Source organism: Ranitomeya imitator, chromosome 2, assembly GCF_032444005.1.
Source record: "Ranitomeya imitator isolate aRanImi1 chromosome 2, aRanImi1.pri, whole genome shotgun sequence".
In the NCBI taxonomy this organism is placed as follows: domain Eukaryota; kingdom Metazoa; phylum Chordata; class Amphibia; order Anura; family Dendrobatidae; genus Ranitomeya; species Ranitomeya imitator.
The window spans coordinates 628,894,670-628,911,690 of record NC_091283.1 but is presented as its reverse complement, the minus strand read 5'-3'; the positions used below and the strand labels follow the sequence as shown (position 1 = coordinate 628,911,690).

Below are 17,021 nucleotides of genomic sequence, written 5' to 3'. Positions count from 1 at the left end.
TGTCACTTCAATAAAAGTAGCCATTTGATAGCCGGTGTGCTAAATAGCAAAGTTGTAAATCACTTTATTTACAGGAAAAAAATGTTTCTTATACCTGTAAAAATTTCTAAAGCACGAACCACTAGTAGGTGTCTTTCTCCTCTGTAACGTGCTGCCGACTGCCTGTTGTGAGGTCAAATCCACCTCTAGTAACATGGTAGCCTAGACGAATCACAGGCTTATCTTCTTCTAGCTGTGAAGGACACAGGGCAAGCAGTGCCTGGGGATCTGTCCTTCATTCTCAGCTTAGCCACAGTCCCTCTCTTGTCTCCCTCCTCAATATCTGCACTGTCCACAACTTTTACTCCCCACATTGTAATCAGTAAAATACCTAACTGCAGCCAATGCCAGGCTAGCTCTGGTCAACCATCACAACCAACTTTTTTATTCCTTCCCCCCCCATACAATTGTCATCTACTTTTAGAAGTAGTTCACAGATTTCACTCGCAACCCATCCACTCAGCGTGCACTTGTGTCCCCCCAAGCCCAATATCAAAGCAGTCAGGCGACTATACTTGTAAAACCCTTTGAAACCCGCAGACCATAAAATAAGAGGGGCTTCAGTAGAATTGACTTCATATATTCATTTGGTTGGAGGGGTCCACCAGCGAGATTCTCCTCCATCTGACTACACAGATGCTGTGTTTGCTTTTGGCTTTGTTCGTATAGGGGTTTGGAGTTATATCCGATCCTTGTTATTGTTCAGGGTTATTGGCTGTTGCACGGGTAACTAGCGCATCATGGAATTGGAAATTTCTATTCACAGTGACATCACTCACAAACTTGTATTAAGAGGGCATTCGTGAGTGGACTTCCACAGCCCCACTGGGACAGATCAAGGCTGGAGGCCAGACGGAAAAAACCAAACTGATGGAACATCACAGGAAGCTAGCGGATGTGACCAAGTGACTGCTACATGCACTGCAGGAATGGGGCTCTGCACAATATCAAGGAAACGTTAATACTAAATCTTAATTCTATATTCATAGTAACATAGTAACATAGTTAGTAAGGCCGAAAAAACACATTTGTCCATCCAGTTCAGCCTATATTCCATCAGAATAAATCCCCAGATCTACGTCCTTCTACAGAACCTAATAATTGTATGATATGATTTGTTCAATTAAATGTCTTATGTTCTCAGTAGCCCCATTATTTACGTGATTGGGAGAATAATACTGATATTACAACAGTAAATTTGTTATATAACAAGCATTTATGAAAGAGTCGGAATCTGAAAAGGTAGAGGAGTCTTTTGAAGTCCACGCCATCGGACTCTTCCACCTATTCTATCTGCAAGTGGAGATTGTGAACTGCCCTCAGTGCAAACCCAGCCTGCTCTGGATCTCTTTACAACATGGCTTCATCACCTTCCATCCTTTGATATGCTGATTCTCATTATTGCACATTTTACCATGTCTACTGACTCAATCTTTAAACTCCTATCTTGGCCTTTCACCACTTTCTTCTTAAATCTCCTACATATGAAGATGCAAATAAACTTGATTTGCTCTCCTTTGTGTTTAGTTTCTTGCTTGATTAACTTTCCTCTCCTGCTCTCTGACCATAACTATTTTTCTCTTAAGGTTCTGTGCACACGTTGCGGATTTGGCTGCGGATTCGCAGCAGTTCTCCATGCGGTGTACAGTACCATGTAAACCTATGGAAAACCAAATCCGCAGTGCACATGCTGCGGAAAATACAGTGCGGAAACGCTGTGGTTTATTTTCCGCAGCATGTCAATTCTTTGTGCGGATTGCACAGCGTTTTACACCTGTTCCATAATTGGAATCCGCAGGTGTGAAAACGCAGGTGGAATCCGCACAAAAACCACGGTACATCAGCAGGTAAGCCGCAGGGCGTTTTACCTGCGGATTTTGCAGAATCTGCGTGGAGAAATCCGCACACGAATCCGCAATGTGTGCACATACCCTAAAGGAACCTATCATGTGAAAATAGCATCTGATCAGCAGGCCAGATGTTATAGAGCAGGAGGAGCTGATCAGAATAATATACAATGTTATTGGAAAAGTTTCAGTAAACCTTGTGTTTAACTTATTGAAATCCCTGATGTTTGTATGAATAGAAGTCCAGTGGGCGGTCTTAGAAGTGATTGACATCCTGTGTGACTGTGGATGCAGAGATAGCTGTCAATCACGGCCAGTAATCATCCTTTTGAAACAAAATGAATAAGCAAAAACAGATTTGTTTGAAACAGAATGAAAACGGTTGGCTATTTAATCGATCAGTAGACTGTAAAAAAAAAATGGATCCAGCAGCAATCGTTTTTTTTAGCCGGACAGAAAAGTTGTATCGGCATAACTTTCTCATCTTAAAAAAACGATTACTATTGGATTCGTTTGTTGTATATGTCATGTCCCTGACTTTGATGCAGGCTCACACGCTGAGCCGCATCTTTCCCGACACATGACCACTGATTTAATCAGCCATCATGAGCCTTTAAAAGTTATGGGTGGAGAGGTGCAGCTGTTAACCTGTTAGGGTATGTGCACACGTTGCGGATTCTCTGCGGATCCGTAACGTTTTTTGCAGTGCAGAAACGCTGCAGATCCGCAATTGATTTACAGTACAATGTAAATCAATGAGAAAGAAAAAATGCTGTGCACACATTGCAGAAAATCCGCTGCGGAAACGCTGCGGTTTAAAAGAAGTAGCATGTCCCTTCTTTTTTGTGAATCTGCAGCGTTTTTGTACCCATTCCATTATAGAAAACCGCAGGGGTAAAAAACGCAGCAAATCCGCAAGAAAACGGCAGCAAAAACGCACAAAAAACGCGACAAATCCGCAGGTGCGTTTTCTGCCAGGAGAGGCAGAATCCGCACCAGAAATTCCTAAGCCTAATCCGCAACGTGTGCACATAGCCTTAAATCTCGCTGTCAATCTTTGATAGCGGGATTTAACATGTGCTGACAGGGGCGGGTGTCATACCACATTCCATATTGATGGAAATATAAACAAGGCTTTGGAAAGAAGGGGAGAAAAAAGTGAAAAAAAAAAAAGAAAAGCAAAATGGCCCATGGGTGAAATGGGCTATGTCTCATGTCGTGATCTAACTGCCAAACATTACAATAAGTCCTCTTTCACACATACGTATCTCTGATACGTGTGGTGACTGTTTTACTAAGCCGTGGGCTTGGCGTCACCTGACAATACAAAGGTGACATAAGCCCACAAACATTACCCAACTTGCCATCGCTACAGGGCAAGTGGGAAGAGCTGGGCAAAAAATAGATGTGCCTTTTCTGGGCAGCTGCGGGCTGCTATTTATAGGCTGAGGGGGGCCTATATCAATGGCCCCTTACCAGCCTGAGAATACCAGCACCCAGCTGTCAGCTTTAGCAAAGATGGTTGTCAAAGATGGGTGGGAACCCACGCCGTATTTTTTAAATTATTTATTTAAATAATTTTTAAAAAACCAGCGTGGGTGACCCCTCTATTCTTGATAATCAGCCTTGCTAACGCTGACAGCTGAAGGTTGCAGCCCCCAGCTGTCAGTTTAGCCTGGCTGGTTATAGAAATTTATTGATTTATTTATAGCACAGGTGGCGGCTTATGAATACTCCCAACACTGCAGAAGAAATGCTAGCACAGGCTTCCAGTATCTGTTGTTTCAGATGCTGAACATCTCGTATCTTCACAGCATAGAAGATGTGAAGAATGTGAAGATACGAGATGTGCAGCATCTGAAACAACAGATACTGGAAGCCTGTGCTAGCATTTCTTCTGCGGTGTTGCTATCAGTGTGTCAAGAGTGGGAGAAGAGGGCAGCACTTTGAACACATTTTATAAGTGGTCATAAACTTGTAAATAACTCATGAAAGAATAAAGTTATGTTAAAACCAAGCACACCATAGCTTTTCTTGTGAAATTCTCAATAAGTCTGATGCATCACATGACCCTCTTCCCAATGGAAAAAATAAAGTTGGATCCAAAATGGCCGACTTCAAAATGGCCAACATGGTCACCACCCATCTTGAAAAGTTTCCCCCCTCCCATATACTAATGTGCCACAAACAGGAAGTTAATATCACCAACATTTCCATTTTATTTAGGTGTATCCATATAAATGTCCGACCCTGTAGTCTTTCTAGCAATGGGATGTGGTTCTCAAGAAACAAATTCAGAGAGAAGAGTTAAGGACCAGGCAGCCTTGGCTAAAATCTATAATATAAATCTATAATATAATTCCCTACCTTCATGTACGCACTATCCAAATAATATGTAACACTTGTCACTCAGTACTATAGATCAGGCCCCAGCCACTGTTCTCATCACTGAAAATCTGGCCATTTACTTCAATGAGGAAACTGTCAAGATTCCTCACCAAATATTATCAATCCCCTACTCCTTCCCCCACATTATCTAGTTCACTTTTAGCCTTTGGGGATACTGGTCAGTGTGTGTTATATGGTCCTTCTCTTTATGGAGTGTGACGGGTAGTATATGTAATGTCTTTTTTTAACTTACGGTCTACGCAATAGGTCATTTGCTTAAAGGGAACTTGTCATGTAAAAAAAATGCTATTACCCTGCAGATATAGGGGGCAGTCTGCAGGTTTATAGTGTTGTAAAACTGCCAGCCGCCACACTGAAAGTGCCGCTACCAGGAGGAAATTAAGTTTATTCCATCCAGCAGCCTCAGGTTTTCAGTCATAGGCCAAGGTCACACTTGCGAGTGTGAGGCGAGAAACTTGTATCAATACCCGGCACTGCTGCCGGCACTCAGGACTGGAGTGTGCGGTTGCATGTATTTCTATACAGCTGAACGCTCCGGTCCTGAGTGCCAGCGGCAGTGCTGGGTATTGAGGCGCGAGTTTCTTGCATCACACTCGCAAGTGTGACTCCGGACATAGAGGTGCGCCAGGAGGAATTTAAGTCACCGCTCAGCACATAGTGTGCGGAGGCTGTAGCCCCGGCAATGACTGACTGACAGCCAGCTCTGTACTGATGCAAGGTAGAGCCAGCTGTCAGTCAGTGCTGGGGCGAGGTTACTGAGTGGTGACTGAAACCGAGCATCTATGGCTGAAAACCCGAGGCTACTGGAAGAAATAAAGTTTACTTCCTCCCAGTAGCCAGGCGAATACCCTGCAGATTAACCCCATATCTGCTGGCGAATAGTGTTTTTTGACATGACAAGTTCCCTTTAAGTGCTCTGCCCTAATATGTCTGTCGTGATTAATTTTGTATAATTACTATTTTATTTTAGAAATATGTGATTTTTTTTTTTTTTTGCATTTTTGTCAATACAGATTTGCAGATTTGGTTGGCATCATTTTTTGTGGCTTCATTTCTTGTTTGTATTGTGTAAGTATAATCATGTATTTTTAATTACGAAGAACATGATGAGTGATCGTATGTATAGTTCTTGGAATTTTGTATCCATCGACATCTTTATGTACTCATCGTGACTGACACATCGCCCAATGGTTGGGCCAATAATTGTAACCACAATACCCCAATGTTTTTTATGTTGTATTTAATTGAAATCTTTTTTGCCAATTGTTCTTGACCCCAAATATCCCAGAATCTTCCCTTTCCTTACCATGGACACTATGTCTTGGATATTGGTTGCTGACCGGCTCATGCAGAACTATATCATAAAAGACCGTAAGCTACAACAAGCCCTTTCTCACCCGTCAGCCCTATTTCCTCATTGACTGTAAGCAGGGTTGTCCTCCTGGATGAATTATGTGTTCCTTGGGAATGCCTGATATTCAGGTTTCATTCTCTATGGGACTGCGGAGCTCAGCACTCCGGCAGTCCCATAGTGAATGAATGGAGCGGCGGTTGGGAGTCGGAACTGCAGCGACATTTTACAATGGGAATATAAATACGGGTCCCAGTGGTGGGATACCCACCGAACAGCACCTTACATGGGGGAGGACACATTAATAGGGATCTAGAAAGCCGGCGAGTGAAGCCAAATGATCCAGATCACAAAACCAGTCAGACTGCCCATAATTAGAATAGACACCTATACAATATACACAGCACAAAACACAGCAGTGACATACGACCTGAACTTCTATGTAGCTGCTAAATGGTAACAGAAGGACCTGACGTGACGTCACCATCACGTGACCAGCGTTGTAGGATGGTCATGGGTACCTAGTGACTGCAGGACCTGGTGTGACGTCATCATAACATGATCAGCCCTATAGAATGGTCACGGCAGGACACAGTGACTGCAGGACCTGGTGTGACGTCATCATAACATGATCAGCCCTATAGAATGGTCACGGCAGGACACAGTGACTGCAGGACCTGGCGTGACGTCAGCGCTCTAGGATGGGCACGGGCAGGATGCTCTGTGACTGCAGGACCTGTGGTGTGGTCATGTGACATCAGAAGGAGGAGCTCAGCAATGATAGAGGCTGTGCTGAGAGTTGTTCTTATTTTTCCCTCACTTAATGCCCACTGATAATCCCGTGGACGTGTTGGCAGTTGTAGTGCTTTCTTCTAATACCTTCTCCTTTTCATGCCCTCTCCTAAAACCTACAACCTGAAAATGCTGGGTCAGATAGTTCTGCATACCAATGTTATATAACAACATACAAACGTACTGGGACTTGTGGTTCTGCTCTCTAATCTACTATATAATTGTCTAAGGGTCACTTTCGTCTTTCTGTCTGTCATGGATATTCATTGGTCGCGGCCCCTGTCATGGAAATTCAAGTCGCTGATTGGTCGCGGCACAACAGCCACGACCAATCAGCGACGGGTACAGTCCGGCGGCAACATGGCTGCTCCTTCCTCCCCGCAGTCAGAGCCCGCTCCATACTCCCCTCCAGTCAGTGCTCACACAGGGTTAATGGCAGCATTAACCGACCGCACTATGCCGCAGTGTAACGCACTCGGTTAACGCTGCTATGAACCCTGTGTGACCAACGTTTTACTATTGATGCTGCCTATGCGGGCTGAGTGGGCTGTGCTATATACTACGTGGGCTGTGCAATATACTACGTGGCTCTGTGCAATATACTACGTGGCTGGGCAATATACTACATACTAGTTGGGTGGGCAATATACTACGTAGCTGGGCAATATACTATGTCACTGGGCAATATACTACGTGGCTGGGCAATATACTACGTGACTGGGCAATATACTACGTAGCTGGGCAATATACTACGTAGCTGGGCAATATACTACGTAGCTGGGCAATATACTACGTAGCTGGGCAATATACTACGTAGCTGGGCAATATACTATGTCACTGGGCAATATACTACGTGGCTGGGCAATATACTACGTGACTGGGCAATATACTACGTGGCTGGGCAATATACTACGTGGCTGGGCAATATACTACGTGGCTGGGCAATATACTACGTCGCTGGGCAATATACTACGTCGCTGGGCAATATACTACGTGGCTGGGCAATATACTACGTCACTGGGCAATATACTACGTCGCTGGGCAATATACTACGTGGCTGGGCAATATACTACGTAGCTGGGCAATATACTACGTGGCTGGGCAATATACTACGTCGCTGGGCAATATACTACGTGGCTGGGCAATATACTACGTCACTGGGCAATATACTACGTCGCTGGGCAATATACTATGTGGCTGGGCAATATACTATGTGGCTGGGCAATATACTACGTGGCTGGGCAATATACTACGTGGCTGGGCAGTATACTATGTGGTTGGGCAATATACTACATGGCTGTGCTATATACTACGTGGACATGCATATTCTAGAATACCTGATGCGTTAGAATCGGGCCACCATCTAGTATAACAGCATACGTATGCTGGAATTTGTAGTTTTGTCTCCCATTTTTCTACTATATCCCCATCCAGTAAAGTTCTCTTATATCACATAACCCAGATGTACTGGAGCTTGTAACCCCCTATACCTTGTCATATACTTGTAAGTATTCTCAGAACAGTCTACATGTTGCTGAGCCTTCTAGTGCTATCCTAGTTTGCCCCTCACCATTTAATGTCTTCCACTTTTACATAACTGTAATATGCTGAGACTTGTAGTACTGGCCTCTTTTCCTTATATGATGATGAAGCCGGTTCTTTACATCAATATGATTGATTTTCTTGGCTTTTTGAAGGAATATAAGCAGATCTGGAAATATACAAAAAAATGGAACAGCACAATAATCAGTGATGGGTGCCTCTTGTGCTAAAGTGTCACATATATTCATCAACTATATTATTGTCATGTGATCAGTGCAATCTAATAAAAATGTGGCGGCTATTCTAGCTGTGTATCTAATGTTTTTAGTGTCTTACCCCCTGGAAATCACGCATGTTCACATGGAGGACGCCATTATCGCTGCTCTCAGCATTCTGCTATGTCTACTGCGCATGTTCCAGCGGATCATTATCGTCTCCTAAGCTGTCGGCCAATCAAAAGTATTGTGTGGCATTTTTCGGGCTGCGCATGCGCTTTCCCGTTTTACTGACATCCCAGCGCCATCTTGGAAGAGGCAATACACAGACTATGGACATCATAAAGGAAAATACACCATATATGTTTTAAAGGGTGATGTTTTCAACTAGATAGCGCTTTTTCAGCGCATATGGTGTAGCTTGACCTTATTGCTGTTGGCAATCTCACTTCCATATCAGTTTATAAGTAGATAATATATATTTTTTATCATAATAGATATCTATTATTATTTCTTCATAAAAGCGAATAATGTTGTTTAACCCCTTCATGACCGGGGGATTTTTCGTTTTTCCGTGTTCGTTTTTCGCTCCCCTCCTTCCCAGAGCCATAACTTTTTTATTTTTCCATCAATTTGGCCATGTGAGGGCTTATTTTTTGCGGGACGAGTTGTACTTTTGAACGACATCATTGGTTTTAGCATGTTGTGTACTAGAAAACGGGAAAAAAATTCCAAGTGCGGTGAAATTGCAAAAAAAGTGCAATCCCACATTGGTTTTTTGTTTGGCTTTTTTGCTAGGTTCACTAAATGCTAAAAATGACCTGCCATTATGTGCCATTATGATTCTCGAGGTCAGTACGAGTTCATAGACACCAAACATGACTAGGTTATTTTTTATCTAAGGGGTGAAAAAAAATTCCAAACTTTGCTAAAAAAAAAAAAAAAAAAATTGCGCCATTTTCCGATACTCGTAGCGTCTCCATTTTTCATCATCTGGGGTCGGTTGAGGGCTTATTTTTTGCGTGCCGAGATGACGTTTTTAATGATAGCATTTCGGTGCAGATATGTTCTTTTGATCGCCCGTTATTGCATTTTAATGCAATGTCGCGGCGACCAAAAAAACGTAATTCTGGCGTTTCGAATTTTTTTCCCGCTACGCTGTTTAGCGATCAGGTTAATACTTTTTTTTAATTTATAGATCGGGCGATTCTGAGCGCGGCGATACCAAATATGCGTAGATTTGATATTTTTTTTATTGATTTATTTTGATTGGGGCGAAAGGGGGGTGATTTAAACTTTTATGTTTTTTTTATTTTTTTCACATTTTTTTAAACTTTTTTTTTTAACTTTTGCCATGCTTCAATAGCCTCCATGAGAGGCTAGAAGCAGGCATAGCACGATCGGCTCTGCTACATAGCAGCGATCTGCTGATCGCTGCTATGTAGCAGAAATGGAGGTGTGCTGTGAGCGCCGACCACAGGGTGGCGCTCACAGCGACGGGCAATCAGTAACCATAGAGGTCTCAAGGACCTCTATTGTTACCATTCACAAGCATCGCCGACCCCCGATCATGTGACGGGGGTCGGCAATGACGTCATTTCCGGCCGCCCGGCCGGAAGCGGTAGTTAAATGCTGCTGTCTGCGTTTGACAGCGGCATTTAACTAGTTAATAGGTGCGGGCAGATCGCGATTCTGCCCGCGCCTATTACGGGCACATGTCAGCTGTTCAAAACAGCTGACATGTCCCGGCTTTGGTGCGGGCTCACCGCGGAGCCCTGCATCAAAGCAGGGGAGCCGGCATCGGACGGTATAGTAAGTCCGATGCCGGTAAGGGGTTAAAGGGTTCTTAAAGGGACACTGTCACCTGAATTTGGAGGGAACAATCTTCAGCCATGGAGGCGGGGTTTTGGGGTTTTTGATTCACCCTTTCCTTACCCGCTGGCTGCATGCTGGCTGCAATATTGGATTGAAGTTCATTCTCTGTCCTCCATAGTACACGCCTGGGCTGTGCAAGATTGCCTTGTGCAGGCATGTACTACGGAGGACAGAGAATGAACTTCAATCCAATATTGCAGCCAGCATGCAGCCAGCGGGTAAGGAAAGGGTGAATCAAACACCCAAAAACCCCGCCTCCATGGCTGAAGATTATTCCCTCCAAATTCAGGTGACAGTGTCCCTTTAAGGGGATTTCAACCTACCCTGATGTAACGGACAGCACCCTACTCAGGTCACCTCCGATCACCAAATAGTACCATAGTGAAACACAGGATCCCTCCGGACCCTGATGTTTCAACACAGGCAACTATAAAGGTAGGTATACCCACTCCCATACCAACTTATTTCTTATTATTTAATCTGTACCCATGAAAAAAATTGGGAATTTACCCTTGTTTCTGCAAAATATTGAAATATTGGCTGACAGACTTATTTATAATGCTATAGAAAAAACTTATAAAGTGACAAAATTAAATAGAAAAAAATTAAATAGAAAAAATGATAAATCAAAAAAATAATAATAGCAATTAATCCTCCATATGGTCATGCTTCTCCCCAGGTGAGTATATCATATCAAATGATTAGTGACAATAAGTGATGTCTCTGTTAAAAATAAATACAAAAATACATATTACAATTATAATATATATAAAACTGGGGTCCAAAGCAACTGATTATTGAGTACATATACCTAAAAAGGTTATTCAACTTATAAAATGGATCTTGAAGTCCACATTTAAAGGGAACCTGTCACCAGTTTTTTTGCCTATCAACTAAAAATATCATCTATTAGAGTGTGAGCTATACATTCCCCAACTACTTATGAAACCCCACGACTCCCCATGAATCCCCCATAAGAACCTTTTATATTTCTCCTCTGCTGTATGGAAATATCCTCAGTCCGGTCCGATGGGCGTTGGTTCTGGCCCCTCTCCCCACCCCAAATCGGCCTTCTGTACACATTCTGTTCAGTGAATAGCGTTGTTCGTGTACAGGTCCCATGCGTTCGCCTTCAAATTGCCTTCTGCGGGTGTATAAACCAATACGCAGAAGGCAATTTGAAGGCGCACGAATGGCACTGTACATAACAGAGGGCACTGTATAATAAGGGATGGCAATATACATAATAAAGGAGACTATGTACGGTAATATATATATATATATATATATATATATATATATATATACACACACGTGTGTGTGTGTGTGTATATATATATATATATATATATATATATGTTTATTATATATCTTTGTCACCATAAATGAAAGAGGGGCTCAGAAACATTTCTTGCACAGGGGCCCCAGGCTGTCTGTGTCCACCCCTGATGCCTGGTACTGCTAGGATGAAGGAAATCTGAAAGGTCAAGTGGACTGCAAAGCAATTTAATTAAATAAGTAAATACTTACAATAGTACCAACCAAGCTAGGGATGTGTCGTTGCTTAGAAACCAACAGCAGTTTCACCTAAATGGCTTCTTCCACAGGGGGAATGTGTGTTACGGGCTTCATGTATTGGCTTAAATACCATCTGAATTGCTACAGCTGTGGTGAATGTCAGTGACCCAGAGGTTCTCTACACATGCGTAGCCTGCCAATCCCTGTGTAAAAAGGGACTTCTTTTTAATAATCTATAATAAAATATTGTAATTTTAATTTATCATGCTTATTTGCCTCTTTATCCCACCATTTTTAGGTGGGATTTTGTTATAATACTATTATGATGTTATAGCTATTACTTTTAGGACCTTTGTGTTATATAAACCTATAAATGATAGTGAAAATGTAAAATTACTAATTTGTTTTTCTTTTCCTGTAAAAATTGAAAGACTAATTTTAATAAAAATTACAATAAAAAGAAAATTTCATACAATGTGATTTTCTGGTTTATATTTTTAGATTCTGTCTCTCACAGGTGAAGTGTACCTATGATAAAAATTAGACCTCACCATTCTTTGTAGGTGGAAAAACTTGCAAAATCGTCAGTGTATCAAATACTTATTTTCTCCACTCTATGTCTCACTTCAACCATAACTATGAAAGAGCGCAACAACTTTAGCAATTAATGGCCAAGTCTGAAAACTTCTGATTACACAGAGCATGGACAGTAGCTGAATTAAGATTCTTGTTCTGAAACCGAAGAAATACTAGGCCAATCCTTGCATGGTTGCTCCTTTGGCTGAACCAAGGTGCAGAGACTGAAGCAAAAGGAAGCTAGATCTGGGTCCACAGATACAAGGACTCTCCAACTGGAGTTGAGGCTAGTGACACCAAATGCAAAGTCTGAGACTGATCAGAAGCAAGAGGCACAAAGCTAGAGACACAAAAGCAGAGGCACAAGAAACAATGCCAGAGGCACAAAGACTTGATAGCTGAGGACCCTCTACTGGTGGCTTTGCAGAAAAGATGGGAAGGGTGGCTGGCTCTACTCTAGCCTCCCCTTTCCATAGAATGTTGGGTGGCTTCAGATAATTTTTCTAAAAACAATGGCTAATCTTAAGTCTATGGTATTTACCCTAAATACCTTTACTGTGGTCGCATGGCATAAAGGTGCAAGTTTGCTGACTTAAGGAATATGAGTATTTAGCATGTCGGACCAACTTGAGGGCGCACAGATGGATGGCTTTAGTCTCTACTTTCCCTAGGTTATTTGGTCACTCAATATCACTTTATCCCCACAAACGCTACCTTAGATTAAGTTGTTTTTGATGCTGTGCAATTTTGCAGCACAAAAAACAGTGTCTTACAGTTCCAGCAAAGGTTTGGATTCATAAAAATCTCTTGCCCACTGTACTTTTTTTTTTTTTCCTACTCTGTGTAATCTGACCTGTGGTTCATGTTTAAAATCTTCAACATGTCAATTTGTCTTGATGATACGCTGAGTTTTATGTGTTGATTTACCCCAGAGACCTCCATTATGATGAAAATCTGCAAAAAAAATGCATGTGCGTTTTGACTGCATTTCTGTTGTGGAAACACACTAAAACCACATTTTCCACACATGACAGGCTAGTTTCACACTAGCGTTCGGCAGGGCTGCGGACTTCCTCCGTGAAGCCATGCGCACTGCCACGCCTCTTCATTCAGCTCCGTCTATGGCTGCATGCCTCCTGCATACCCTATCTTTAACATTGGGTATACAGGCTATGCGGATGTATGCGGATGCCTCCGCATGCGTCATCTTGACGCTGCGCTGACCTGCAAACGCAACGTTAGGACTTTGTTGCGGTCAGCGCAACTTTAAAACGACGCATGCGGAGGCATCCGCATGGCCTGCATACCCAATGTTAAAGACAGAGTACGCAGGAGGCATGCAGCCGTAGGCGGAGCTGAATGAAAAGGCACAGCAGTGGGCGGGGCTTCATGGAGGAAGTCCGCAGCCATGCCGAATGCTAATGTGAAACTAGCCTTAATCAATATAGTTTTGTCAAAGCTAAATACAGGAAGTATCAAAACAAAGTAGATTTGTTTAAAACAAGTGTCAAAATTGCATGAGAAAAACCGCAGTCAAACAATGTGTTTTTTTTACACTAGTAATCTAAATTCAGTTAAAGCACCACTCCAGCGCTTGTTTTTTATCTAACAATAAATAATAATCTTTATTTTTATATAGCACCAACATAGCGCTTTACACACATTATCATGGCTGTCCCCAATGGGGCTCACAATCTAAATTCCCTATCAGTATGTCTTTTTGGAATGTGGGAGGAAACTCACGCAAACACGGAGAGAACATACAAACTCTTTGCAGATGTTGTCCTTGGTGGGATTCGAACCCAGGACTCCAGCGCTGCAAGGCCGCAGTGCTAACCACTAAGCCACCGTGCTGGAGTGGCGCTTTAAAGGCGAGTCGCCTCCCCCTAGTCATATATTCACCCTCCAGCGGTTTTCTCAGTTTTTCACTGCAGCTCTGGGCTCGTGGCGCCATCTTGTGACAGTAGCTTCTAACTGGCTGGAAGTCAGAAGCTAAGTCACAAGCTCTCAATGCAAGTCTATGATAGCCAGAATCAGGTTCTCATAGGCTTGTATTGAAAAGTGACCTCTGCCCAGCTCCATGAAACACTGGAGCTGCAGGCAGGTCAGGCAGCAAAAAAACAGATGAAAACGCCGGAAGGTGAGTATCAGACAGGGGGCAGAGGATTTACATTTAAAGCACCACTCCAGAAGTACAATAAAAAAAACAAAACACTGGAGTGTGTTTTAAAGCCCTACTTCAGTGGGATTTTTGCCTATTTCAGTGCTGGAGTGATTCTTCTACTGCAAGGCCCCTGACCCTAGTCATATACTTCCCAACCGCAGTCTTCACCTTCTCTCAGCGCCACTCCGGTTGGTCCCCAACAGTTTGACCTGCCAGGTTACTCCAGTGTTTGCTGGGTGAGCTGGGGGTCCCTTTCAATGCAAGTCTGAGAGCCTCATCCCACCTCACATAGACCAACATTGAGCGCTTATGACCGTTACTGCTGACTTCTGGTCAGACAAAAGATGTGGTCAGATGGTGTCGATGCAGGACCAATGTGGCACTGATAAGGTGAAGACAGCGACAGGCAAGTATAATACTAGGGTCAGGGAGCATAGATTAGTAGCACCACTCCAGCACTGAAAAAAAACAAAAAACGCTTTAATAAGTGCAGAAATGCTACACAAAATCCGTAACATCAAGTACTCATCGTGGGAACGAAGCTTCATATAGTTTTGCCAGAACGCAGTGCTCATAAGTACAATGTTGCAAAGAGACTCCCCACTAACCACAGTGTTGTGCACTTTCATGAGACCTGCCTTTAAAGTGAATCTGTCACATTTGACCTACCTAAACTATTAACCCCTTAAGCCCCGAGGGTGGTTTGCACGTTAATGACGGGCCAATTTTTACAATTCTGACCACTGTCCCTTTATGAGGTTATAACTCTGGAACGCTTCAACGGATGTTGGTGATTCTGACAATGTTTTCTCGAGACATATTGTACTTCATGATAGTGGTAACATTTCTTTGATATTACCTGCGTTTATTTGTGAAAAAAATGGAAATTTGGCCAAAAATTTTGAAAATTTCGCAATTTCCCAACTTTGAATTTTTTATGCCCTTAAATCACAGAGATATGTCACACAAAATACTTAAGTAACATTTCCCACATGTCTACTTTACATCAGCACAATTTTGGAAACAAAATTTTTTTTGTTAGGGAGTTTTAAGGGTTAAAAATTGATTAGCAATTTCTCATTTTTACAACACCATTTTTTTTTAGGGACCATGTCACATTTGAAGTCATTTTGAGGGGTCTATATGATGGAAAATAACCAAGTGTGACACCATTCTAAAAACTGCCCCCGTCAAGGTGCTCAAAACCACATTCAAGAAGTTTATTAACCCTTCAGGTGTTTCACAAGAATTTTTGGAATGTTTAAAAAAAAAAAAAATGAACATTTAATTTTATTTCACAAAAAATTTAGTTCAGCTCCAATTTGTTTTATTTTACTAAGGGTAACAGGAGAAAATCGACCCCAAAAGTTGTTATACAATTTGTGGGGGTAAACCACTGTTTGGGCGCATGGCAGAGCTCAGAAGGGAAGGAGCGCCATTTGACTTTTCAATGCAACATTGGCTGGAATTGAGATGGGACGCCATGTTGCGTTTGGAGAGCCACTAATGTGCCTAAACATTGAAACCCCCCACAAGTGACACCATTTTAAAAAGTAGACCCCCTAAGGAACTTTTTCCTATCGCCACGACAGCACCCTTACGAGAGAGGGGATCCGCCCACCATCTGGACAGGAACCTACAGTACTTAAATGGGTGGTCCCCCTCACCACTCCAGTTTGAGTTCCTGTCCTAGATGGAAACACAGGTGCTAAAGCATGAAGTTTTTTCCTACCCAGGTCCTCAACCTCTGTGCGGTATCTGTGGGAACAGCAGAGACGGGGTCGCTGGAAGCAGCGTCGGGGGTGTCCTGCTTGCAGACCCCTCCTCGTCTGGCCATGTGGAGCGCGTCCCAGGGGTCGGGCAGTGCCGTCCTGGATCGCGTGAGTGCGGCGCTGATTCAGCGTTCTCATCAGCGCTGGTGAACCCGGAAGTAGTTGATACACTTCCGGGGTAAGCTGGGGGAGGAGGTGCGGCTGCAGATATGAAAGAGCGGCAGCTGTGGAATGAGCTGTGCGGCAAGATGTCCTCGGTAGGGGACACAGAGCACCCTCAGGTGGAGGTGCTGGAGCAGCGCAGCAAGAGCGGTAGCGGCCGCTCAAGGAGTAGCAGCGGTGTGGTACGGGGGCAGGAGCATGCGAGCGCCCCAGCGTCACGTACGGATCCATCTCCTCCGAAACCGGTATTCTTGGAATCAGCCTTTGGTGAGTGTTAAAGATACACCTGGTGCGGATATGGTCCGTTTTTCTTGTGCTTTGTTTTAGGTTAAAAAAATCATCAAAATCTAAACATAAGCAGTGTGCATTATGCACAGTTCCATTGCCTGATAGCTATAATAAAAGGCTTTGCCAGGCTTGCATTTGTCGGACCTTAGAGGAAGAGGCTCCCCTTCGTTCATCAGACCTCAGGGCGGTCATCAGGGAAGAAATAAATTATTCCCTTAGAGGCAGTCGCCATGAAAGATCGGTCAGGGACATATCTCCTGGATCTAGCCCGTCATTACAAGAGGGTGAATGTTCTCGCTCCTCATCGCCATCCTCCTCGGATGAAGAGGGAAGGCCATATTTTTCAGTGGAATACATGGATGTATTGGTCAAGGGGGTTTGTACAACCATGGGGGTTGCAGAGAACAAAGAACCAAGATCTACGCAGGATATAATGTTTGCGGGCTTGTGTCAGAAAAGTCGTAAATCATT

At 43.2% G+C, this 17,021-nt stretch overlaps 1 protein-coding gene across 1 annotated transcript in view; it reads right to left on the bottom strand.

Moving 5' to 3' along the window:
- LOC138666759 (zinc finger protein 585A-like) overlaps positions 1–17,021 on the bottom strand; it is an 80,738-nt gene that overhangs the window by 23,831 nt on the left and 39,886 nt on the right. The window contains exons 8-9 of the mRNA XM_069754934.1: positions 8,032–8,149; positions 1,454–1,517 (exon numbers count right to left, since the gene is read on the bottom strand). Coding sequence (XP_069611035.1) covers positions 1,454–1,517; positions 8,032–8,149 — 182 coding nt within the window. The remainder of the gene's footprint in view (positions 1–1,453; positions 1,518–8,031; positions 8,150–17,021) is intronic.